The following is a 25,785-nucleotide window of genomic DNA, read 5'->3' as shown; positions in this document are numbered from 1 at the left end:
ACTTCAATAAAGCAAAAATTATTTTAAAACTGCGATAAATTTTGTTTGCAACTATTTTTGACAAATATATATAATCTTTTGCAACAATCTATGATACCAATTAAAGGTGGAATTAAGATTAAAAATTTTTTCTTTTATATTTTTACATGCAATTGCCAGTTCGACCATCAAATTATTGGAATATGAGGAGAAATTAAAAAGCAAATCAAGGATAGACAAAAACAAACTTAGTCACAATAAAAAAAAGAATACGTAAGTTTGATTGTAATGTAATCAACGTGTAACAAAACTTAAATAATCCACATATATTACAGATTAGTCAGAATGTTTTTAAAGATTTATTATTCCCTGTATAACATTCATTTCATCAAAGCGTGCACTACAGCTTTGGCATTCAATGACTTTAAATCAGTGTAAGTTTGGCCAGTTCCAACAAAAACAATAGGCTGGCCAGTAATGTATGTCATTGTGATTGCTGCGCCTACCTACAAATAATATTTATGTTTGTGAAAAATCATATATAAATGTTACATATAAATTAATAGATATTAGAAGGGAAAATATATTTGTAATATCTCATTATTATATACATAATCAAACTTAATTTTATATTACAAAAGATAGAGAAAAATATGGTAGAGATTATATATAGGAAAAAACTTACCTTATCATCGATTGTATCAAACTTTGTCAGTACAATACCATCGATAATGTGAGGATTAGCAGACTGACTGTAGTCAGCTAAGGCCTGATTGAATTTCACCAGCTGATCAACAGCTTCATTACCAACGAGAGCCTCTCCAACAAACAATACCAAGTCTGGTTCGTTCACCTTTATCAACTTTGCTAGGGCTCGCATCAATGGTTCGTTATCCTGCATTCTACCGGCGGTGTCAACTAGGACTATATCGATTCTAGAATCCTTCGCAAAGCGAATCGCCTCCATGGCGATACCCGCGGCATCCTTACCGTAACCCTTTTCATATAGCTGCACCATTGATTGATTTCTGTGCTTCTCTGGTGGATGCAAAGCGTTCAGATGTCGCATATGCGTCCTCAGTTGCTCGACTGCTCCAGCTCTGAAGCATGAGAGACATAGATGATTGTCCGCAGTAGAAATAGTAATGAGGAACGTTAATCTTGGGTAACTTTGATTTACCTGAACGTATCGCATGCAGCAATTAGCACGCGGAAATTGTTTTCTATCAGCCAGAAGCAGATCTTCGCTAGATTCGTCGATTTGCCAACTCCGTTGACGCCGCAAAAAGTCATAACATAAGGTCTATTACTTTTCTGTGCTTCTAAAGCGTCTCGTAGAATATCAATTCTCCTTTTGGGCGATAGTATCTGTACCAAAGCATCCGTCAGAGTGGCCTTTATAGTGTTCGCCACGCTATCGAAGGTACCGAGTACTTTTCCCTCTAACTTCGTGCCAACGGAATCGCATAATTTCTGAGATATGTCGGCGGCGACATTCTTAGTAATTAGGTGATCCTTCAATTTTTCCAAAACCGGTAACATATCCTCCTGTTTTAGAGATTTGCTACCGACTAGACTTTTGAACATGGAAAACATACTCGTATTTTTCTTCTGCATTTGCAGTTTGGAATGCTCTATCTCCTCCTGATCGGAATTGTCCTCGGATTCGCTATTCACTTCGAGATCGCGTATGCCACCCTTCATTTGTCCAATTAACTAATAAAATAAAGAAAACATAAATAATAGATAAAGCATAAACTTCCATTTTTTTCTGGCTAAGAATCAATTGTTATGTATGTATATATGTATTTCTTTTTTCATGTTCATCTCATCTATTTTATTTTATGTATAATTATATTTTTTATGATATATTATCTTAAGAATTTATTTGTTTTATATACTCGAATTCTTTTTTTTAAGACCTTTTAATAACAGATTCTTTGGCAAACTTGAAATCAAAATTTTCTTTTTAGGAGAAAGTCAAGTCATAAGCGATTAAAGAAGAATAAAGATTCGTTTTTGTGTAGTTAAATTCATATAAAGATATTAGATATCAAAAAAATTTGTAAGACTTTTACACTAATAATAATAATAAGAACGGACTTTCCACGAGTGTTAAACAAATGCAAAAGAAAAAAGAAAAAATATTACAGTTGTATCGGCTGCCACATAATTGCCACTTTCTTCAGGCTTGTCTTTTGTTCGCTCCAGTATAGCAAGATCCTTGGTTGTTCCACCTAATTCCCAAATGCGCGGTTTCTTGCCAGTCTTTTCAGGTTTAGGACTCTTCCTGATATGATATTTATAATAATATGTTACATTGTCATTTAAACAAACTCTCCCTTTCTCTCTTTGTTAGTTTTATTATTACATAGCAAGTTTATTCGTTTTACTTGCACTTTTAATAGAATTAATCTAATTTAATTAACCTAAAAGATTACTTTCTAATAGATAAATAGATTAAGAAAAAAACATGCGCTTACTGCTTGTCAGCTTTCTTCTTCTGACCTGCCATTTTCTGAGCGAGCTTCATACGATTAGCGATTAGAATTTCTTCATCAAGTTCTCCATTATGTTCTGCTTGCTGTTTCAATAAATTTGGCTTTGGAGTTTCTTGAATTTTTGCTGTGATATCAAGAAGTATAGAATATTTAATTTAACATAAAATGTATATAAAAATAATTTCAAACAAAGATTACATTTGTATTATTTGTATGTAAAAAATAAGTTAATTAGAAAATGTGTGCAACTATATAAAATGATTTGTTGTTGATAATATAATTAAGAGAGTATTAATACATAAAGATCTAAAGAAATTCTACATAAAGATATAAGTAAAAAATATATAATAAGGTTTTTTTTACACAGAACTTTATCGTTTGTCATGAATATTGATTTTAAAAATCAGAAAATTGATTATACTTTTCATTATTTTGCGCATTTAAATAATTTTTAATTACTTTCAAAGTTTTCTACAATATAAATTGTTCCATATATCTCAACAGCAACAAATATCAACATATAAAAATTCGCTATCTTGATAAAAGTAATAATAATGATGATAGAAATAATTTAAATTACTGAACAAGAATAAAATATTAAGATCATTTTCATTTTTTATAAAACATTGTATTATTATTTGCTTTATGATAGTAAATATTTAAGCTAATTTATTGCAATTAGATTATTATAAAAGTAATGTAAGTATAAGCCCCTATTCAAGTATGAATTTTGTTTATGCGAATATTACACATTCCATGCAACAGTATACTATACAAGATTTTAGTAAATATCACTTACTATGATAATCCCCATTAGAATTAATTGCCTTCTTCTTTTTACCTAGAAGCAAAGAAGAAAATCCCCATTTCTTGTTTGTCTTACTGATTGGAAATAAATATATTAGATAAAAAAATATGACTATATAATTTTATAGATTAAATATTATATAAATTTATTTTTAGTTTTATTTCATATATATCATGAAGATAAAACCAGTATGATATCTCTATACATTTATTACTACACTATATTTCTTTCTTTGTAAAAACATTATAATTGTATAAAATTTTTGAAATTATTTTTGAGATTTTTAAAATTTATACGCTTAGCAAATCTAAATAACAGCAAATAAATTTCATCCTCATATTGCACTTTTTGTTAAAGATTATTCAAATTTAATTTTCCTAAAAGTAAGTAAAGCTATTTACAATGGTTATTGCATCCAACTTCTCATAAATTGTTACACTGCCAAAGAGCCAAAGGACTGTACCTGGCTTCTTATCGTCTTTATCATCTTTTTTCTCAATCATACTAGCAACAGTCTTTTTAGACTTCAGACTCTCGTCAAAGGTACGCATTTGCTTCGGTATTTTAGCCTGTGTACGTGACCATTGCTCAGCCTGTTCGAGGACTACATGGTAGGCATGTTCAAACTCAAAGTTAGTGAACCAGTTCGAGCTCTCAAGCTCATTCTTAAAGCGATCCCTGAACTCTAGATGAATGTCATTCAAGAATTTGTCCACATAAGATAATTGCAATATCTTCTGATATGCCACTACAAATACCAGTTCGAACTCATTGTCAAGTTTGTACTGCAACCGCAAGGAATCATGCTCAAAGCTATGATTGCCTGTACGTTCCTGAAAATAGATTTAGAAAAAACGATCTCTTTAGAAATGTTACAGGCAATGGGTTTCCAAAATACAGAAAATTAATTTTATATAATATTTAACTTTTTAACTTGATTTAGCTTATTTTTGAAAATAAAGATATATGTTATTGATAATAGTTGAAAAAAACATTTACTATTAATTATTGTTAAAAGATATAATTAATTGATAATAGTTTATTATATATACTGTTAATTTAAATATATACTATTAATGAGTTTTAATCAAATCATTATTAATTCTTAACTTTTGTGATTAAGAAAATGTTATCAAAGAGTAAATGTTTATTTATTCAAAGAAAAATACAAAAATATTTATTTTACAGAATATGTCTTTTTAATTTAATTTTTGTTTTATAAGTGTGAATGAATCTCTTATCTTATAAGATGATTAGTTTTAACAATTCCAACCATATGGTACATTTAATTTATTTTGTGTTCCTATTTTATGTACATTTGCAAGTACTAATAAATATCTACGTATCTTAGAACAATTTTTCAATGTTACAAACAATCTTTATCTTTCTTATATTACATGCAAAGCTTTGTTTATATAAAAACTGAAGATTGAGAAAATGGTAGAGAACGTTACGACCGATGTATTCGCAAAATTGATATTTTGAAAATAATTGAGATTGTTCGAGTGATTAAATTTAAATATTTAGAAGATTAATTAAACAATTAGAAAACGAGTTTGAAGAAAAGCGACAGTTCGCAATTCAAAAGGGTCAAAGGTCGCTATAGACGTGAAGAAATGCATATTTTGAAACTTGCCTGTAATATGACACCTCTTATCAGGGCATTGACACTGGGCGCAAAAATTTGAGACGTGCTCTGGAAGCACCAGAGCACTATGCCACCCTTGCTGAATATCGTAAAAAGATCGAGCATGATTTTACAATATTTTAACGAGAAAGAAAAAAAACACGTTCCCCAAACACAATCAACACGACGTTTCAAGCTAACCTATGCTAACCTATCGAGTACATTTCGCTCATACGTCAAATCCAAAATCATCAAATGTCAGTGCTGTTAACATTACGCCACCGAGGCTGCGGTCGGGATGATGCTAGAAATACTTCGAAGCGTTTGATTGACCAATCAGGACAAAAAGAGTAAAGATTTCTTTATTCTGATTGGTTAATGCAACGCTTCGAAGCATCTCTAGCATCTTCTTGACCGCAGCCCGAATCACCAAACTTCTCTATATTTCTAGACATGATTTGTCCAATGAAAGATAACGCTCGTTCATGTGGCTAGTCCACCAATAAGAAATTGCCTATAAATTCTGAAAAGCAATATGATCGGTAAATGGCCGCCAATGAGAATTCTTCGGTACGAGTTGACATAATTGCTCCTAGTTCGATCGAATTACTTGAATCTGTCGTCAACAGTCGATGCATCGGATTCATTAATAACGGTCGTGATAAGTTAAATCGGTTCGCGATTAGCATAACGTAGGATGTAGTGTCCAGTTGTCCACGTACGCGATCGTTAACAAGGCCCGTCGAATTTATCCTCAGTTGTGAGTAACGTAATGCATTTATTATTCTTCTAATAAGACTTATTATGGCGTTTCTGAATCGACGCATAGTCGATAAACGTGGATCGTTCATGGCGGCGCGATTACATCTCGTACTTTACTCACGCATATTCCGGAATCACCGGACGTCTTGTTCTGATCGAGAACCGAAATAATCGGTCTACTAATTTCAGTTGAATTTTTAATGCCTCGCAGAATAAAGACCGATGATTGTATTTTATCAGGATCTTTATATCCGCGTGTTTCTGTAACATCCACAAATCTGAATTCAGCGAAATTATATATGCGATCCTCAATTCCTCCTTTTACAAGCGTAGCTTCTTTCAGAGGCATGTTTCTTTAACGAAGATATTAAAATTGTGTTGAAGCTTTAATATCAATACAATCGCAACATAAAGAAAATTTAAATTATATCAAGATTGTTCCTACTATATTTCATTTAATTTTTAAAGATCTCGCTTTAATACTAGAATCATGAAACAAATGATTGTTATGGATGTTATATCTGAAAAATATTGGTTTTTATATTTTTGAGATATGGTACATATGACATAAAATTATTTAAGATAGAGAAGAACAATATATTGTTTCATTCATTAATTTCTCTAATCACACGAGTCATTTCTCAGAAAGAATTTTATGGCTAATCTGAATCTATTTGTGATCGAGTTATGTGTGATATATTCTGTATTTCTAATGCTATTGTATGTTGCAAAAATACTTGCGTTGACAGTTTTGCCACACATTGGACAAATCGAAATATATCGCTTAATCTTATATGGCTTGTTGTATAACTCGTTAGCCATTTTATTAAGTTTTTGTTGTATTATTGAATGTGTCTGAAAAAACTGAGTTGCATTTAAGATTTATAATAAGATTATATTAATAAACAATATACATCTTATTATGCGCATAATGTATAATTGAATTAATCTGATACATATACATGATCTAATATAATTTCTATTATATTTCTCACATGGTTCTGTGTATTTTACAAGAAATTATGTGAAACTTGATTTTTATGTTATATTAATGTATAATTGGCATTAAAATAGTTAAGATATTTTAATTCTAGTGATTCTCAATACGTATTCTCTGATATCTAATGGGGAAATTTGTTTTTTGGAAACAAAAATATCGTGAGAAATTCTAGAAAACAGATTTTTTTATTGGATACTGGATGTGTTTCAAAAAATCATCAGAGAAAAGTATCTTAATCTGTTTGAGGTCAATTATATATTATATATACAGGGTATCTGAAAAATTTCTATAGAAACTTTGCTAGCGTATTTTATTAAAATCATATTAATGAAAAAAAAGTTATTTAAATAAAGATCTACAAATGCATTCTTTCAGGTTACAGATATTTAAATTACATTAAGCATTATTGAAAACATACTACAATATCTGAATAAATTCTCAAATATACAAACATTATTTATTGTTCAAATACTGTAGCAGAATATAATTAGGTATCAAATAATGATAGAAATGGTATAGTGCTTTTAACACATTATACTCTCTCAAGATGAGGTATGTACTATTTGTATTATTTGGTATCTGTTATTTGACTATGGTATTTTATCAAGTAATAGTTTATTTACTTTATTCAGATATTGCAGTTTTTCTAATGTAATCTGCAATTCGGAAAGAATGTATTTGCATATTTGTGACATTTGCTTATCATTACAATGAATAGAATACATTTGTAAAGTTTGACCAGTTATTTTAGGAACACTCTTTGTATATATTTAAATATTCATGGAACATTTACTGCAATTTGAGAGAGAGAATGAATTTAATATTATTACCACATATATTACCATATTTTTTTGCTAGAATAATTTAGAATATATAAATGTATTTAACTAATGATTAGAGAAATTATTTATGTAAGAGATATAAATATTTATTTCTCTATGACATATAAATGTATGGGATAATAATGATACAATTTTCTATCATGCTTTTTGAAACTGTTATTCGTTAACATTTTGCATAGAAAATTACCAGGCGCATTATAAAATGCAAAAATTATGTTAACATGTAATGTTTACCAACTTGCTGTATTAGACATTGCAGATTTAAATTGCACATTTCCAGACTCTTCTTTGTAAAGAAAGTCTAAAGCCCATATCAGACTACGCATTGAACATTGAAGATTGAAGATTAAAGATTGGAATTTGACTAATCAGAACAAAAGAGATTAAAATTTCTTTGTTCTGATTAGTCAAATTTCAATCTTGAATCTTCAATCTCAATCTTCAATGCGTAATCTGATACAGGCTTAACAGAATTCTTTTTAATCTGTGCTACTTTATTGCATGATCTTCTTGATACATTGAACAAGATGGATTATAGTCTGGATTTTATTTGTCAGATTATACTTCTGACATAAAATCGATAAAAAAATATGTGAATTTTAATCAAAGATTTATCAATTGATAATATTCATAGTGATATTTATTCATATTCATATATTTTCATATATCTGTTTATAAAGTGATATTGTTATCAGATTTGCAAAAGTTTTATTACTATTTTGACAATTTTTCTAACTGCTATGATGCAGTTGCATATCTCATATGTTACACACTATATAAATATAAATATATTAAATGTATTTTATATACATATACCAAGTTTGACATTTTATATCGAATATTAAGCAGTTTTGCGAAATAATTATGTACTTTTAATTTTTATAGAAATACATTTATATTTATAAGCAAGAATATATACTGATATGCTGCAAAATTTGTTGGCATTAGTATGCCATTATATCTTTTGATATTACAATCAATAAATAATATTTTGATACAGTTTTGATATATATATATACACACACGCACATAAATACACACAATCTATCGTTACTATATTTAACTATTGCCTTTTCATCATGTAAAAAATTAGAGAAAAATTACAAAATGTAAGTGTGCTTGCAGCTGCAATGAATAAAACATATCAATTTTTTTTAAACACCAAATAGCCAAAATCCTAGAACGGACTACGGCCTTTAGAGCAAACTAGCAAGTCGTTTGCTAGTCTGACAGGATTGAAAAATGCAAAATTGGAATCAATGGCAGCTGTCAGCTGGTGCTGTTACAACTCCAGTGCCGCAGCCACCAGTTGGCTATGCTGCAGCAGCTGGCGCAGACCCTATAACTTTGATGCAAAGTTATATGCAATATTATAATCAACCAGTAAGTACAAATTTAAGTAAAGATGTTAATTTTACATATATATAAATAATTTATTAATAAGTTGGTCAAGATCGATTTTTATGTGTGTAATGTATGTAGTTATAATATATAATATAAATGATATACGATATAACAGATTATTGTGCATATGTACATTGATCTATAAGAATAAATTAAAAGCAAATTGAACAAAATAAAATCTATTTTTTCCAGTTTTTTATATTAGAGTGGTGTGAACAATTTTTTTTTTTTTTTGTGTTACTACTAAATTTAATTTTCAAATTACTAATTTTATGGAAAATGAATTGAAAGAGCTTCTAGTTGAGAGAAGTGTGTGTTAAAATCAGTGATCACTCTTTTGATTGGTAAAAATTATTTTGAGATTTATTTTTAAAATTTTTATTTAGTTTTTTTCCTCAATTACGACAAATTTTTAGCATCAATCTAACGATCTTTTATATTAATCAGTTATGGATGATAATTATTTTATAACATTGGCATATATAATATATGATATTAATCTTTATCAGGCACCCAGTGGATATTCACCAGAGCAATGGGCAGCTGTGCAACAGCAAGGCTGGGCTCAATGGCAACAATGGCAACAACAATACCAACAATGGCAAGCACAATATGGCGACAAGGTATAATATAAAAGAGTATATTATTATATAAATTATGAATAATATTTAATATAGATAAGTATATTATTTATATATATATATATATATATATATATATATATATATATATATATAGTATATATATAATTATGAATATATAAATGTAGAAATTATATATCAGAGGTTTTTGAAAGAGAAATTTAATATTAGCAGTCATTATTTATTATTGAAGCATTAAGAGATCTATAATTTTTAAGAAATTAATTATATTATTGCAGAAATATATATATACATATACATATACACACACACAATAGGCAAAGAAGATATTTATTTTAATATTCCTTCTTTTTTATGATAATTTTATACAAAAATAATTTTGCTTTGCATTATACCATTTTATACACTAATATCAATGAAATTAATATAATTTAATAGAAATATTTCGTAACAATTCTTTTTTCATGTAAAATTGTCTCTCTTTTAAAATGGATGAGAAATGTTCAAAGAACTTTTTTAAATAAAAATTCAAAGGTTTAAAAAGCTGTATGAAATTAATAAAGATTTACAGCTCTATTTTTTCAGTTATTTTTACATTAAAAAAGAAGATTTTACAAAAAGTGCTTTAGTTATTAGATATTAATGCATTAGCAATTAATGTATTCTGATAGAAAAACTTTATAATGCAATATAATATATTTTTTTCTTATATAAAATTCTTTCTTATATAAAATTATTTTTTTAAAGAGAGAAGATATAAATTCTTTTTTTACTTATTACACATGGTTCCAACTTTTTTATTTTTTTTTAATTATTTGATAGTATTATATAAAAACTGCAAAAATTTAATTTAATTTTAAATATATTAAATTATGTCTTTTATTTATATCATATTAGTACAAATAAGAATAGTGTGTTTTGAAAAATAGTTTGCAACACAATAATTCTTTTATTTCAAATTACTTAAGAAGAATAAATAAAATATACAGATATATGTTTTTACTCCCGACTGCTACCAACAGCAGGTTGTTTACATATTTTGTTTTGTGTAAATTTTTTTATTATTGGCTAATATTATAAAAGTTTCAGCAATTTATGTTTGTGTTAAAAAAAAAAATGTCTCAAATGCCTCTGTAAGGATATTGTATGTATATGCTTGGACTCATTAATTTCTATCAACAAAAATTTCTTTTTAGTACCAAGAGACGATGAAGCATTTATCTGCGCAGAATATGAGTTTAACAGGCCAAGTGCAACTGCCATCAAATGTACAGCCACCGCCTCTTCCTAAAGAGGATGTGCGACCTCCTTTACCTTCCGCTACCACAAATACATATCAGTTTGCGAATATGCCACCTCCACATCAAAATAATCTTCCATTATTCCCTACCAAAGAACAACCCGTCAATAAAACAATATCACAAGCGAATGTGACAAACTACCCTACGAATCCACCGCTACCTACGAGTCAACCGCCCTTACCACCGGAAATCGGCGAGAATAGGGAGAGTATCTCTGTTGAAAAATGCGCTAGTAATGTAATTAGTGAATCTAATAGTGCTATAAAGTTAAATCTCGAAGATGACGAATTGACTGAGGCTGAGAGAACATTTGATGAACAATTCCAACAGTGGGAAGAGCAGTTTAATAAATGGAAGCAACAAAACGTCAATCATCCGGACAAGGTAAGTGATGCTACAATTTATACATATACTTGATACCTTAATATGCATAAAGTTTACTACAAAATATTAAAAATGAATCTCTTATTAAAAAGTTGTAATTATTTACATTAGGAGATATATATATTTTTGTGTACATTAAAAATACTGACTAAATTGTACTTTTGCTTGATATTCTAAGATGATATTAAAATGCACGAATTATGTATACATCGTAAGTAAAGAAATTTACAATTTCTATGAGAAAGTTAGATTATCATCTTCAATTTTCAGACTCAATACAAGCAATACGAAGCAAAGTGGACATCGTGGCGCGAGAAATTGATTGAACGGCGCGAGCAAATGCGTAAAAAACGCGAACAACAGAAACAAGTCGCCGCGAAAGCCGAAGCCGAAAAAAATAAGAACATATCTGGCGATGACAAAATATTAAATATCTTATCGAATACCGAAAATCAACGATTAATTAACAATCTATTGGGTATCGGGCAAACACTGGGTTTGACAGGAAAACAAAACACTACAGCACCCTTACCGCCGCCGCCGCCACCACCTCCACCACTACCGGAAACTACAAATTCTAACAATCAACCCACAACTCAAGGAACGCAACCAACTCCGTCGCAAGCAAACATGATCAGATCCAATATTGCGCCAGCTTGGTCCAATTCACAGCAATGGAGGAATCAACAGCAATATAATCCCAGAACAGAAGTACCAGGATATGGTCCTGGGACATCTATAATGTCTTTAATGTCCTCAGCACCGGATGTTGGTCTATCTCCAATGATTTCACCAAATTTTGCACAACCACCACCAAATTTGCCAAACAACATTATGCCAAACTTTTCGCAACCTCCACCAAATTTTTCTAGTAATGATCGACCGCAATTGCAAAATGTGAGAGCGCCAGGTCCAACAAATACGAAAGATTGTCCTCCATTTAATTCGGCTGATCCTTCGAACATGGACATGCGTTTTATTCATCCAAATGATCGATTGTCTCACAGTTTTGATGGACAGTCCAATTTTCGAAGAGGCGATCAGGAACGTTTCGGATCAGAAGTTAATATCAATCCAAATTTAAACGAGCAAGATCAATTTAAACCTACCGATACTTTTGACAAAATTGAAGCGCAACGTTTCAGAAGAGGCGATAGAAGTTACAGTGATTTCGGAAATAATCAAATGAATTCACAAAACAATTTCAATTTAAGTAATGAGCAATTTGGGCCGGCAAATGATCGTTTAGGAACAGGAAATGATCGTTTTAACAGAGAAAATAATCGATTTGGACCGATAGGAAATGACAGGTTCTTATCCGGAAGCGAGCGGTTCGGATCAAATAATGATCGACTTGGTCCAGGATCAGATCGATTCGGTAATGAATGGCTTGAACCGGAAGGCGATCGATTTAGAGCAGGAATGGGGTCGGGCGATCGGTTTGGGATTGATAAAGACCGCCGTGGAAACGATCGATTTGGTCCAGACAATGAGCGATTTCCACCGGATCGATTTGCATCAGGTACTGAGCGATTTACTCCCGGATTGGGGACTGATCGTTTCTCTTCTGGCAACGATCGGTTCGGACCCAACAGCGAATATTTTCGTTCAAACGATCGATTCAACAAAGGTAATGCGGATTATTTCGATTCAAAGGACGTTGCAGATCATAGACGAGATAGTTTTGGTACTAATCCTCGAGGTTTCAATAGAAATCCATTCAGTCCACCGAATGAGCTATCACCGGAGCTGAAAAAGCTTATGGAAAAACGGAAAGCCGCCGGGGACGTTTTCAGACCTAGTTTCATCGATTCTGACAAATCTAGTAATGTCGGTTCTCTCAGTGAAAGCTTTAAGAAGATCGCCGGTGATTCACCCTTTAGAAGCTCCTTTGACCTTCAAAAGAATCTATCAAATCGTAGCGGACCAATAAACTTCTCAAGCAGTGGACCGTCCAATTTTCAATTACATTCCGATTTAGGACAGGTTCCTACTCCATTGTATGCTCCACGAGGTCATCCTTTTAGGAATGATAATGAACCTCCTTTCAGAGGACCATTAGACAATTTTGCCAAACATCCTAAAGATTATAATGAACGATCAGGGAATGATATGGAGCTTAGACCACATTCTAATCAATCCCAACCAATCAATATTCAGTCTCAAGTTCCTATTAAACATCCTGGAGACATTGAAACTATTGATTCTAATCCTTTAATACAAACTGATAACATTGCAGATTCAAAGAGTGCAGAAGCTATGCAAGCAAATGAGGCTGATAAAACTAATGAACAGAAAAATCTCGTTATTTCTGAAGATAGTTCAAAGAAAGATGACACAGAAGAGAGTAAACTTCTCAGCAGTGATATTCTCTTGCAGCAGGATGATAAGGAGCATGATAATAATCAGACACAAAGTAATGCCGAAAGAATAGAAGAATCTACTAACAATAACGATAGCGATATCAAAAAACCTGAAAGTTTGCCCTTTATGGGTGAAAACGATCCAAAACCGGAAGATTTGAATATTGAACCACCGCCAGAACTGCCCAATTTATGTCTTATTTCGAACTCCAATCAGAACGCGCCGCTCAATCCTATCGAAGATTTTGATAAAAAAAGCCTGGCCAACAAATTCGAGATGCGTTTTGATCGTAATTTTGGATTTAGAGGAATGGAATTGAAATCTGACGCACCATTTGAACCTCGAGGATCGCCGATATCTGGTCCTAGTAGAGGTCCGCACACATTCCTAACGGGTTCTGGTCCGAGTACCTTTCAGCAAGGTTCTATAGACACACAATTGGATCTGCGAGATTCCAATGATGGTCACTTCGGGCCTAACGCATTCAGTGAAAGTCGAGTCAGTTCTGGGAGATTCAACGATGAACAACTTAGTGAGCAAGGTCGTAACGATCAATCGTCTGAAGCGCTTAACAGCGGACAATTCGGCTCACGAGATGTCATGGACGGACAATTTGGCCAATTTGGCTCGAGAGCGCTAGGAAATGAAAAATTCGGTCCGGGCAGACCTACTGATCTACAGTTTAGACTAAGAGGCCTAATTGATTCGCCATTTCTTCCGCGAAATCCTGGTCCATTTGGTCCTAGGGGCAATGAAATGCAGTTCAGACCTAGAAGCGCTAATGATCGTTTGGATTCTCGAACAATCTTCGAACCATTTGGTCCGCGAGGACTTAACGATGGATCATTCGAGCGAACGGGCGGACCTAATAATTTTCTCAATACTCGACGTCTTATCGATCCGCAACTCGGCCCTATGGGTCCTAACAGATTCGGTAGAATAAATGAGGTATCTTTCGATAAGAGACCTCCCTTCGATAATAGCGAAACTTTTGGATTTTCTGGCGAAAGATCTCTTCTCGAATGTCCTCGAATGTCCAACGAAGCACCATTTGGTCTCCGTGGTTCTAATGATATTCCACTCGGTTCTCGCGATTCAAATAATGTTCTTCTTCAACATAATTCGACTTTTAACGAGAATCAATTCGAATCTCGAGATTCTAACAATGGACCCTTTGGACCGTCAGACTTCAATGCGAGAGGATCAGTAAGCGATATCAACAATGCGAATTTCCCATCTCGGAGCGATTCTTTTCATAATCGTGGCGATTACATGCGTAGGAACTCTTACAATTCTAGAAAAGAACAGTTTGAAGATAATATTTCCGCTAAGAAGGCCAGATATGAGAGCCCAAAACCAGCCGATGAGTTTAATAGAAGCGGTCCAGAGAACGAGAATATAGAAATGCGAAAAGACAAGACAACTGAGTATGCTGGGAATATATCTAATCTTCACAAAAAAGAATTAGAGATCGTACCTCGTCCAAGATACGGGCCTAATGATACTTGGAAAGATAAGTTTGGCAAAGATTTAAGGCCCGATGGAGCTCAACAAAACATCGATAATGACGTTCCAAATATGTTTGATGAGAAATTAAAATCGGAAAAGATCACAACCGAACCAAAGACGGGCGATTACAGGCCGCAATACAGCGAATTTGCGGCTAGTCCTGCGGATTTTCAGTCGAAACATTCCTCTAATTTGTTTATGAAACGGTCACAATTGAAAACCGGTCAAGATTTTTGCGTGCAGAGACAGTTCAATTATAATCACGGCGAGATTGATAAGAAATTTGTTGAACCACTTAACTTTACTCCGATGAAGGTAATCGATTATGGACACGCATCTCGTCTATCAATTACGGATCAGCATTTATCACCTGTTCAGTGCTTTGATTACGGTCATGGCGATCTGAAATCAGTGGTACTGGATCGTGAGCAGCATCAACAACAGCATCATCATCATCATTATACGAAAAAAGATTTTAGGAACTGGGTGGAGAACGAACAAAATCCGAAAGAATACACTAAGAAGGGATATGTGGAAAAAACGAGGAACTATGAAAACTATAATGCGCATAGATCGACAGACTATAATAAACGAAAGGAACATGATTGGCAATCGAGTGATAAAATATATGAAGCAGAGAGAAAGGAGAACGATGATCGTAAAGAGAAAGGGTACAATCCCGAATCGAAAACACGAATTTCTGAACGTAATTTTGGTAACGATCAGAATGATCTATATCAAAGCGATCGAAGCGTTCATAAAGGTAATTTTTTTATTTCAGATAATCTCCATTTTCTTATATCAGTTTATATAATTAATTTATAATCATTTATATTTATACTTGATATAAATACTTATCACTTTATACTTGGTATTAACGAAGCTTTGGTAAAAAAACTTTCACAACAAATGTAAGAAAAAGACTTAAGCAGAAAGCGAATCACAGTCGAGCATTTTCTTCGATCCGATGTAACATTTCAAGAATATTAACTTGTAATTGGTTGATTTACTTAGTGCTCATTGCTTAAATTCTTTGGCCTATGCCACCAAATGTTTTATTTATTAGAGGTGAATTAAAAATCACCGAAATTTTACTTTAAAACAATATAAGATGTTCCTCCAAAATACTTGTTCAAATCAGTGTATTTTACTTTATTAATGTATTCTACTAATCGGACTAATAAAAAAAATATTATTAGCAAATGTGTAGAATATGTTTGAAAAGTTTGCAATGCTGATTTAGAGAATTATTCTGTTATATATATTATTATAATATTGAAATATTAAACAAAGCTTTTTATATTGAGCCTATATTGAACTTCATTGTCTTGTTTTTTGGATATAGAACGGGTTCAAGAGATACGCGAAAGTTCCCGAAAGGAAACGAATAAAGACAATGAGAAAGATGATAACAGGTATCGTGGAAACATTATTTTCTTATTTTTTATAAATTTTTATATAAATAATGGTTATAAAAATGACTATATAATATAAAAATATGATTATATTTTATAGTTATCGCGTAAAAAATAATATGTATGAAATGAAGTTTATACAATATATGTGTTCTGAATGTATATGGCATTCTTTAGATCGAAAGGAAGTATTAACTGGCAGGAGAATTCGAACAAAAACGTCGTAGATACAAAACTACAAGAGACCAGGTATGTTACATTGCTTCTTGAGTCTACTGTAGAAGTTTTTATTCTACAAATTTAATCTCAGACACTAACTGAACAAAATCGATACATTTAAAAAAATAGCACTTTTTAAACATTTTATAGGAAAAATTACGTTATTTCCGGAAATTAATGAATATTATATATATTCATACAGAATTAGAGGTGCATATTATATATCTATCTGTTATTAATAATATAACACAAATTAGTCATATTCAAATTTGTTTAAAATAAGATAGAGAATTATAATACTTATTAAATTTGTTTAAACATCTATTAAATTTTAGAAATATTTCTCTCAAGATGTATTGTGCTGATTTTCATAGATCTTTTCGATTACATGCTCTATGCATACAATATTATGAACTCTTACGAGGATTTTTTATTATGTCCTATTATACATACATACATACATACATACATACATATATACATATAATTTTTATATAAATAATGGTTATAAAAATGACTATATAATTTAAAAATATGGTTATATATATATATGTGTGTGTGTGTGTGTATTTTGCGCATATGCGATTATGCATTTGCAGCAACATGAATTAGATATATTATTTGATTACAAGCTATATATAAGAGGGTTATATATGATTTTTCACTTCTGGCATCATAATACGATATGACTGCAGTAAAATGCCAGGAGCTTTAAAAGCTATTTTATTTTATGTCCTACGATGTTTTATAATTTATTGAGACGGATTACTTGGATATCCGAACTTCAATAAAATAAATAATAATTATTTTGCATAATTCGGATATATCCAAATATCAATAAAATCCGAATTATATTTTTATGGGCTTGATATATAGATGTAACAGATATATCAAATTTAATATATCTGTCTTACGATCATTTCGCATAAAGTTTCGCACTATTATGCATAATCACCGAAGATTATACATAATGACCAATAACATTGGTTATTATAACAAATTTTTTCCAATTTATCAGGTTTACTAGTTTTTTTTTCATGATTTCTAATACACGTCTTGTAAATGTGATAAGCAAAGTTGGTTTAATGTAAAAAACATTTTTTGTGATAAAAATCTCTGTTTAGCAAATAAGGCCACGCTTTCGTAAAAGCGAGTATTACTTTAAAAATAAACATTTGTGCCAAATTTTTATTATGGCTCTCACACAACAAGATATGCGCTCGTAATGCGTTATTCTCTATAATGATTTTTTTAATATTTTATTGCTTACTGTAGGATTACTCATAATTTTTGCCTACAGTATCACACAGAATTTCTGATATTTTTATGTCTAACAAATTGAATTCTTATGATTCTCGTAATATGCCATTTTATATACATGCAATTTGTATACATTGAATTTTTCATACTTTATCTCTGACGCTTTTTGACCTTTTGAATTTGATTTCTCTGTAACAATTATGGTATTTATATTAATATTATTACTCTCTTAATAGAGGGGATAATATGCATAATATGCATTATAATTGTTCATAACAGATACATTATCTCTGACAAAAACTGAATTTTATATAATAAATGATATTTATTATAAATTGTTATTATATATACTCTTGCTTGTGAAATACTTATATGTTATTTCGTTCTTTATAATGAATTTCTCATATTTTATTGCTTATTATGAGATATTCATAATTTTAATTACATCTAGTATCAATATCTTCACAACGAGATTGTCATATTTTGTCTGACAGAGTGTTCTTATATACTCTTCTTATTATAAATATTACAATTAAAGTTTATTTATTATATTAAATTGATCCGAGTTTAATCGTTGTTTTTTGTTTATTTATACAAAAACAGAAAAAAACGAGTTTTTTCGATCAATCTGATATAACATAATAATTATAAGTATGATTGCGTTTATTTTATTGAGAGATAAATCTTTGTTACAGTCTTCCCCTAGAAACAAAGAAAAATGTGGAATCGACTACAAAAACTCTCGAATTGGCAAAAATGCCAAATTACACGATGGTCGATGATCTACTGTGCCCACCGGGTCGCCAGAATAGACCATTAAAAATAGCTATCATTCTCAGAGGACCACCTGGTAGTGGCAAATCTTTCGTGGCTAAACTTATCAAGGTATGCTAATAAATACTTAAATATCATGTATTAATATTGTAAAATTTTTATTGAGTATATTTTCTCCCAGAAGATATACATTTTATGTATAATTTGAATATTTTATTCAATTATTGTATCACATACATGTATTTCCTATGAATTTATAAAAATATAATTTATTTAATTAATTTTACTTTTTTCTGTACAGGATAAAGAAGTTGAACAAGGTGGCTCTGCGCCAAGAATATTGAGTTTAGATGATTACTTCCTTGTCGAGAAAGAAATAGAGACTAAGGATGATAACGGAAAAAAAATCACAGTTAAGGTAAAATATTTAGCTTTATGATATAAAATAGCTTTTATGAAACTGACAACTATTTTTGTTTAGAGAGTATGTGGCAACCACATTTATATTATATAAAATTCATAATAATATCAATAATGTTCAATACTTAAACACAGGATGTGTCATTAAACATTGCAATTTTTTTCATAATTTGTTATATACTGCCATTATTTAAGTTTATTAAAAATATCTTAATTATAAATATTGTATAAGTATAAATATATGTACACTACAATAAAAAATAAAGTTATTAATTCACATTTTTTTAAAAGAGATTTTGAACTTTGTACATAAATAATATATGAAAAAAAGGAAATAATGATTATTTGATATGTGATTAATAGAGTGTAGCATATTTTCTGTAATATCTGACGAATATAAACTTGTTGAATAAAAATATCATGTAAACACATAATGCATTTACATATATTTACTATTTTTAGGAAATGGTATATGAATATGAAGAAGCTATGGAACAGAGTTACGTAACATCTCTAGTTAAAGCCTTCAAAAAAAATATAACAGATGGATTCTTCAGTTTCATTATATTAGACTGTATAAATGAGAAGATTTCAGATTATGAAGAAATGTGGAGTTTCGCCAAAACAAAAGGCTTTAAAGTAAGTTATTTTATTATATATATGTATGTATGTATGTATGTATGTATGTATGTATGTATGTATGTATGTATGTATGTATGTATGTATGTATGTATGTATGTATGTATGTATGTATGTATGTATGTATGTATGTATGTATGTATGTATGTATGTATATATGTATGTATGTATATATATATATATATATATATATATATATATATATATATGTATATGTTTCAAGAGACAACTGGGTATTTTTTTCATTGTACACTTTTCAATTTAAAATCAATCCTTTATCAACAAAAATGTCACGATATTTATAGTTTATAGAATAATTAATAATTGGAAATAATAGCTTTTAAATTCTAGTTTTACGAAACTCCTATTTTTTCTTTGCTAATAGTAGTAAGAAAAGCGGATGATGCTAGGACAGCTCCCAATATCACCTACAATAGATCGAAAACGTTCTTCTGTGACTTATCTTTGCTAACAACGATGTTGTCTCTATAAAGGTATATGTATGCGAGATGGAAATGGATCTGCAAATATGCTTGAAAAGGAACATTCATAACCGTACCGAGGACGAAATTAATCGGATTATAGATTACTTTGAACCGACGCCCAGCTATCACCAAAAATTAGATGTAAACTCAATGTTGCAAGAACAGGCAATAGAGGAGGTAATTTTATTTGTTTTTATGGAAGAAGATTAATATCTGTACATGCACTGCAATAAAAGATTGCTCCATTATTAGATATTATTAATAATTATGCATTATAAAATTAGACGTTTATACATGAATTGATACAAATTAATGATATTGCAAAATAAGCTATCCTTTTATCATAGAGAATATATATCTGTAAATATATATGTCTCTAAATTATATTTGTAATCAGAAACGTTGTTATTAAAGGTTGATATGGAAGATAGCGAAGAAACGCAGGAGAAATCTATCATGCAGAATGAAGATAGTCAAGACAGCCAGGAAGACACTCAAGATACAATTGTAATTAGATGAAATTAATACTTCTATAAGTTCAATTCGTTATTAATGGTATTCATAAAATATCATTAATACTTCAGAGAGTTCATTCGTTATTATTGGTATTTATAAAACATCAAAATTTCATTTTTATTTTTTCAAAATATTTCTAGAATGTTGTATTTATCTATAGCAATCTTTTAGAGCCGTGGCACATAGAAAAACATAAGCAGTAAGACTTAAACAGTAAACAAATTGACCAATCATGGTCAAACAGTAGGCCATATTGAAACGCTGCAACGCGTAAGCAATACTGAAAATTCTGTATGGATGAAATTCTTAAGTCTTAAGTCTTACTGCTTAAGTTTTTCTATATGCCATGGCCCTTTCTTATATTAATTTTGTTAGAACAGATTCATTGATTTGATATTGCCATTGAATTATACAGACTTAAGACAGAGAGAGAAAATATATTATTAATTTGGAATTCTCAAATTTAATGTCTTTCAAAAACGAAACTTTTTGGAGAAAATATTTTATTTTTGTTATGTATATATGTATTATTGTTGTTTTAGGGTGTTAGCAAATGGGAGAAAATGGAAGTTGAAGATAAACTAGGTTAGCAAATTTAAGTTATTTATACATACTAATTGAGATGAAATAAATTCCCATGTATATTCTGCATATTTCTTATAATTGGATGAAAATATTTGTAAATCTATATCTTTATTTTCTTTGTAATGCAGATCGATTAGATGGTTTAGCAAGAAAGAAAAACGAAACGAAACCTCAAACTATGGAAGATTTCCTTCAAGTTCCCGATTATTATAATATGGAAGATACGTCCGGTAAAAAACGAGTATGTATCTATGCAAAATGTTAAAACAGCCAATTATTCTTCAAATCTGAGCTGCTTTTATCAATTTGGAGATGATTTTATCTTGACAACTATTTGAGATGATTTTGTCTTGAAAACTATTTGAGGATATTATTATTTATTCACTTGCATTATTCCAATTTTGTGTTTTTCATTTTATTTATAATTCAATTTTAAATCAAAATTTTCTTAAAATTTCCTCTTCTTTCTTACTGCGGCCATATCATATTAAAAGTGAGAGATTAGGCGAGTTCTTTTCATATATATGTACAGAATAAATTAAAATAGATTTTTCATTTGTGTTTATTGGTATATATTGATTAAATATATTAAAGACTTTCTTTTTGGTTGGATTAATTAAATAGCAATAAATCTTGATCATTAAATCCAGTTTTATTGGAAATGTACGATATATGGGGATATGTGCATTTTCATTAATGATAATAAAAAAAATTAAATTAAGGATAATAAAAAAAAAGTTTTCATTTTTTACATCAATCAAGTATAGTTGCAGTAAGAAGTCAAAAGTATATAATCTTTTTTATTTATGTGCAAGATTTTGGGGGAAAAAATTATATCCTCATTTTTCTTCTTATTCACAGGTACGTTGGGCTGATCTAGAAGAACGTAAGGAGCAAGAGAAAATGCGCGCCGTCGGATTTGTCGTGGGACATACTAATTGGGATCGAATGATGGATCCTACAAAGGGCGGAAGCGCTTTAACACGCACAAAGTACATATGATTCAAATTCACTTCTAGAGCATGTATTCGACGATAGAATAAAATAAGATAGCGCTTATTAATCGCTTTTTCCACGAGCTCCTCTCTTCTGCGCTTTTTCCTTTTTATAAATCCAAATTTTAATTTATATATATATCCATAGAAAAAAAAATCTGTAATATTTTTTCTAAACATTTTTTTATAGCCTGATTGATTGTTCGGAAACTTTCAGCGTCAGCATGTTGGTCAAACAATCCTATACTTTTATCAGCCTTTATGACTGTTTTATTCTTTTTAGTCGAATCACATGGTGTTTTTGCATGGAATTCCAAAGACTTTGTAAAAGAAAATTATAAAAAGAAATATAATTGTATAGGTAAAAAAGAAATAATTTGATAGTCTAGATTATATAAGCAAATGATATAGCTATAGCCGTGAATTGTCACTATTAAACCTACTCGTTCCAATTTAACGCAGATCTTGATCACATTGACACTGCTGGAATTATTCAAGTTATCCATCATATCTATCGATTGCCCTGGAATGAATCCCGTTGTCGATATCTTAATACGCGTTTTTACCAAGTCCATGTTGACACAACAGAAACAATAGAAGTTTTCAATCATCGTCGCTACACCGAGCTAAGAACCATAGACATATAAACATATATTGTACATTATGTATTTGTGTGAGAAAAAATCCACATATATATGGTTATTTTCTGCGTATATATATATCATCATCATCATCATTTTGTAGTTTGATCGCGAAGTTATTGTTGTTAAATATCGAAATAAAAAAAATGCCACCGACGAGATATTAAAGATCGATGATCTTATGGGATCTTAGCGTGAAACTGAAAAGAAACTTGCTATTGTAGGTAAGTAAATCCAAGGTTATATAACAGAAAATTAAATCATATATTTAATATATGTATTTACTTTTGTGCAACCCATGATGTATCGCGAAAAGCTACGAGAGCCAATAACATAGACTGCGGTCGGGAAGACGCTAGAAATGTTTCGAGGCGTTGCATTAACCAATCAGAGCAAAGAAATCTTTATTCTTTGTGTCCTGATTGGTCAACCAAACGCTTCGAAGCGTTTGATGAAGCATCTCTAGCATCTTCTCGACCGCAGCCTGTATTATATCCGCGAATTATTACTTTAAAACTTGACCAATCAGGACAAGGAATATCGGCGCTGATTTCAAAACGTTACGTCCGGCTTCTTCCTCTTTTCCCGCGGAAACGGCGCTTGGTACAGACGCAGAAATTGCGAGCTCCGGTAATATCCGCATAGGTAAGCCGACAAAAAGATAATCGAAACAAATAGATACGATTATACGCAATAGAATTGTTTTCTCGAATAGACTGTGAGAATATTTAATAGTTTTATGACATATTAGATGGGAATTATAAGAATAAAAAATCAAGCGTCTTTTCGGTTAAGATAATTAAGGCCATTATACTTTTATATACTTTTATTCTATCAATCTTTCGAGTATTTGTTTAGAGACGAGTCTATTCTTCTACAATATATTTATAATCGAATTTTATATTATGTCTAGTACTATCGTTATCGAAAGCTTGCTTAGGAATTAATCATAGAGTATTTTATTAAGTCAACGGCGCGGTGCGTCGTTGCATTATTTTTGTAGACGCGATCACGAAAAATACCTCGTCGAACATGATCTATAAGTATATGTGTTGATTAGTGAGTATCAACTTGCGCAATTATTTAATTTGATTAAACGATTAAACATATTGACAACGGCTTTTTGTCGAAGAAAAGATTTTACGCGCTACATTTATTTAAATAGGTAAGAATAGCGATAACAATTTATGGAAATCATTGTTTCTCATGATATACTCTTATAATAATTTTCATATATTAAAATCATATTTTAATCATTTTCGATCGTGTAGTATTGATATGGCGTTTGTTTGATTATCGACGATTTACTAAAATCTCTGTTGCTCGCGCGCATGCAAGGAGTTAGTCTGTAAAAATATCGCGAACGATCATGAACATCGCGCGCTTTTCTTGCCACAATCAAGTGCCTCCTGAGGTAAGAATTCATTATTTGCTTATTAGTTGTATCAAATTAAAAAATTGTGAGTTGTATCAAATAAAAGACAATACAAAATTATATAATTATATATTTGTTGTATATTGTGCGCGCATATCAAAAATAAAATTCTCAATGCGTACAATAATCACAATTCTTGGAAATATTAATTATTATAGGCACATTGCTATAAGTTGGATTTCTTTTGTATGTTACAGATTAATATAGAGTGAGCTAACAACCTAGATCTAAATTATATTAATTAAGAATTAATTAATAAATTACATTCGTTCGTAACCATAATGTTTTTCGGAAAAATTAACAGAAACGGACAAATTGATTACAATTTAAAATTACTGGAAAAATAGAAATTTATACATAATAGCTATATATCCATGTTGAATCTACTTTTAAGTCTTTTTAGCATTAAAACAATAATAATACTAATATTAATAATAATAGAAGAAGACTTTTAACAAAGAGGAAAAAAAAAATATCTTTCCTTCAAATATACTATTTAAATTAATTTTCTGTGTCGGTTTCGAAAAGACAGATCGTGTGACAATTTAATCGCAAGAAATCATTAATCCATTAAAATTATTTTCAAACAAGTAAAAATATAGATGCAAAATATAAAAGTTTTATCTTCTACGATAATATAACACATATACACGTGAAATACTATATAATAAACAATAACTAAATTCTCGCTCTCGATAACATCACAGACCTTTAGTTATCTATAATAATTTATTTATAATATTCAAAAATCTTATATAATAAAAACTAAAACATTTATATTTTATTTTAGGAAGTAATTTTTTACTTAGGAAGTAATAATTTTAATGGATTAAAATAGCATGAGATATATTTTTGGATAATTTTTACTTAGATAAGAAAAAAAAATATTTTATCTAATTTTCAAATTTATATCTAATTGAAATTTATCCGAATAATGTCGCGTTTTTTTTTTATGTCATTTCATTTGTAAATTTCTTATTAATCAAGTAGAATTACATTTAAAAGTTTAAGAAATATAAAAATTTTATAAATGTTTTTATATATTTGATAAATGCATTCCGTTAGACACTATTTTTGCTCCCAAGCGTTTGGTGGACAAATGAGAGCGAAGAATCTTATTGAAATCGAATGAAAATGGCATTAATGAAGCGTATCTATTGTTATGTTCATTTTCAAAAGATTTATATAATATTAATTATCTTATCATTTTAATTACTTATGCTTATACACATAAATTATGCTTATATAAATTTATATATAACAGCTTTTAATGTGCATCGATGCACGCTTTATTTCATAATATTTTCCCACAATATTG

At 30.1% G+C, this 25,785-nt stretch overlaps 2 protein-coding genes across 4 annotated transcripts; one reads left to right on the top strand and one right to left on the bottom strand.

Moving 5' to 3' along the window:
• Nucleotides 1–261: 261 nt before the first annotated feature.
• Nucleotides 262–5,145, bottom strand: Srpralpha (signal recognition particle receptor alpha). The gene is made up of 8 exons (XM_070303814.1): nt 4,925–5,145; nt 3,752–4,121; nt 3,280–3,321; nt 2,463–2,604; nt 2,131–2,269; nt 1,160–1,695; nt 665–1,079; nt 262–485 (listed from the first exon to the last, which is right to left on the bottom strand). Exons 1-8 carry the CDS (start codon nt 5,039–5,041, stop codon nt 360–362), a joined length of 1,887 nt encoding a protein of 628 aa, XP_070159915.1. The 5' UTR covers nt 5,042–5,145; the 3' UTR covers nt 262–359.
• Nucleotides 5,146–5,493: 348 nt separating this feature from the next.
• LOC138937504 (uncharacterized) lies at nt 5,494–23,861 on the top strand. 3 transcript variants are annotated; one of them, XM_070303850.1, is made up of 16 exons: nt 5,496–5,675; nt 8,689–8,902; nt 9,433–9,546; nt 10,722–11,210; nt 11,481–15,846; nt 16,429–16,498; nt 16,676–16,747; nt 18,673–18,862; nt 19,053–19,169; nt 19,634–19,810; nt 20,305–20,472; nt 20,710–20,802; nt 21,354–21,396; nt 21,525–21,637; nt 22,258–22,388; nt 22,854–23,861. In XM_070303850.1, exons 2-16 carry the CDS (start codon nt 8,762–8,764, stop codon nt 22,858–22,860), a joined length of 6,291 nt encoding a protein of 2,096 aa, XP_070159951.1. In that variant the 5' UTR covers nt 5,496–5,675; nt 8,689–8,761; the 3' UTR covers nt 22,861–23,861. The 3 variants fall into 3 exon arrangements, with proteins under 3 accessions (XP_070159952.1, XP_070159951.1, XP_070159950.1); XM_070303849.1 differs by lacking the exon at nt 22,854–23,861 and having other exon boundaries at nt 22,258–22,651; XM_070303851.1 differs by lacking the exons at nt 20,305–20,472; nt 20,710–20,802; nt 21,354–21,396; ... (1 more) ...; nt 22,258–22,388; nt 22,854–23,861 and adding an exon at nt 20,196–20,297 and having other exon boundaries at nt 5,494–5,675.
• The last annotated feature ends 1,924 nt before the right edge of the window (nt 23,862–25,785 follow it).

Source organism: Polyergus mexicanus, unplaced genomic scaffold (assembly GCF_030449975.1).
Source record: "Polyergus mexicanus isolate NDT 795.1 unplaced genomic scaffold, iyPolMexi1.0 SCAF_11, whole genome shotgun sequence".
Taxonomy (NCBI): Eukaryota; Metazoa; Arthropoda; class Insecta; order Hymenoptera; family Formicidae; genus Polyergus; species Polyergus mexicanus.
The sequence above is the reverse complement of the archived record's forward strand: the minus strand, read 5'-3'. Positions and strand labels throughout refer to the sequence as shown.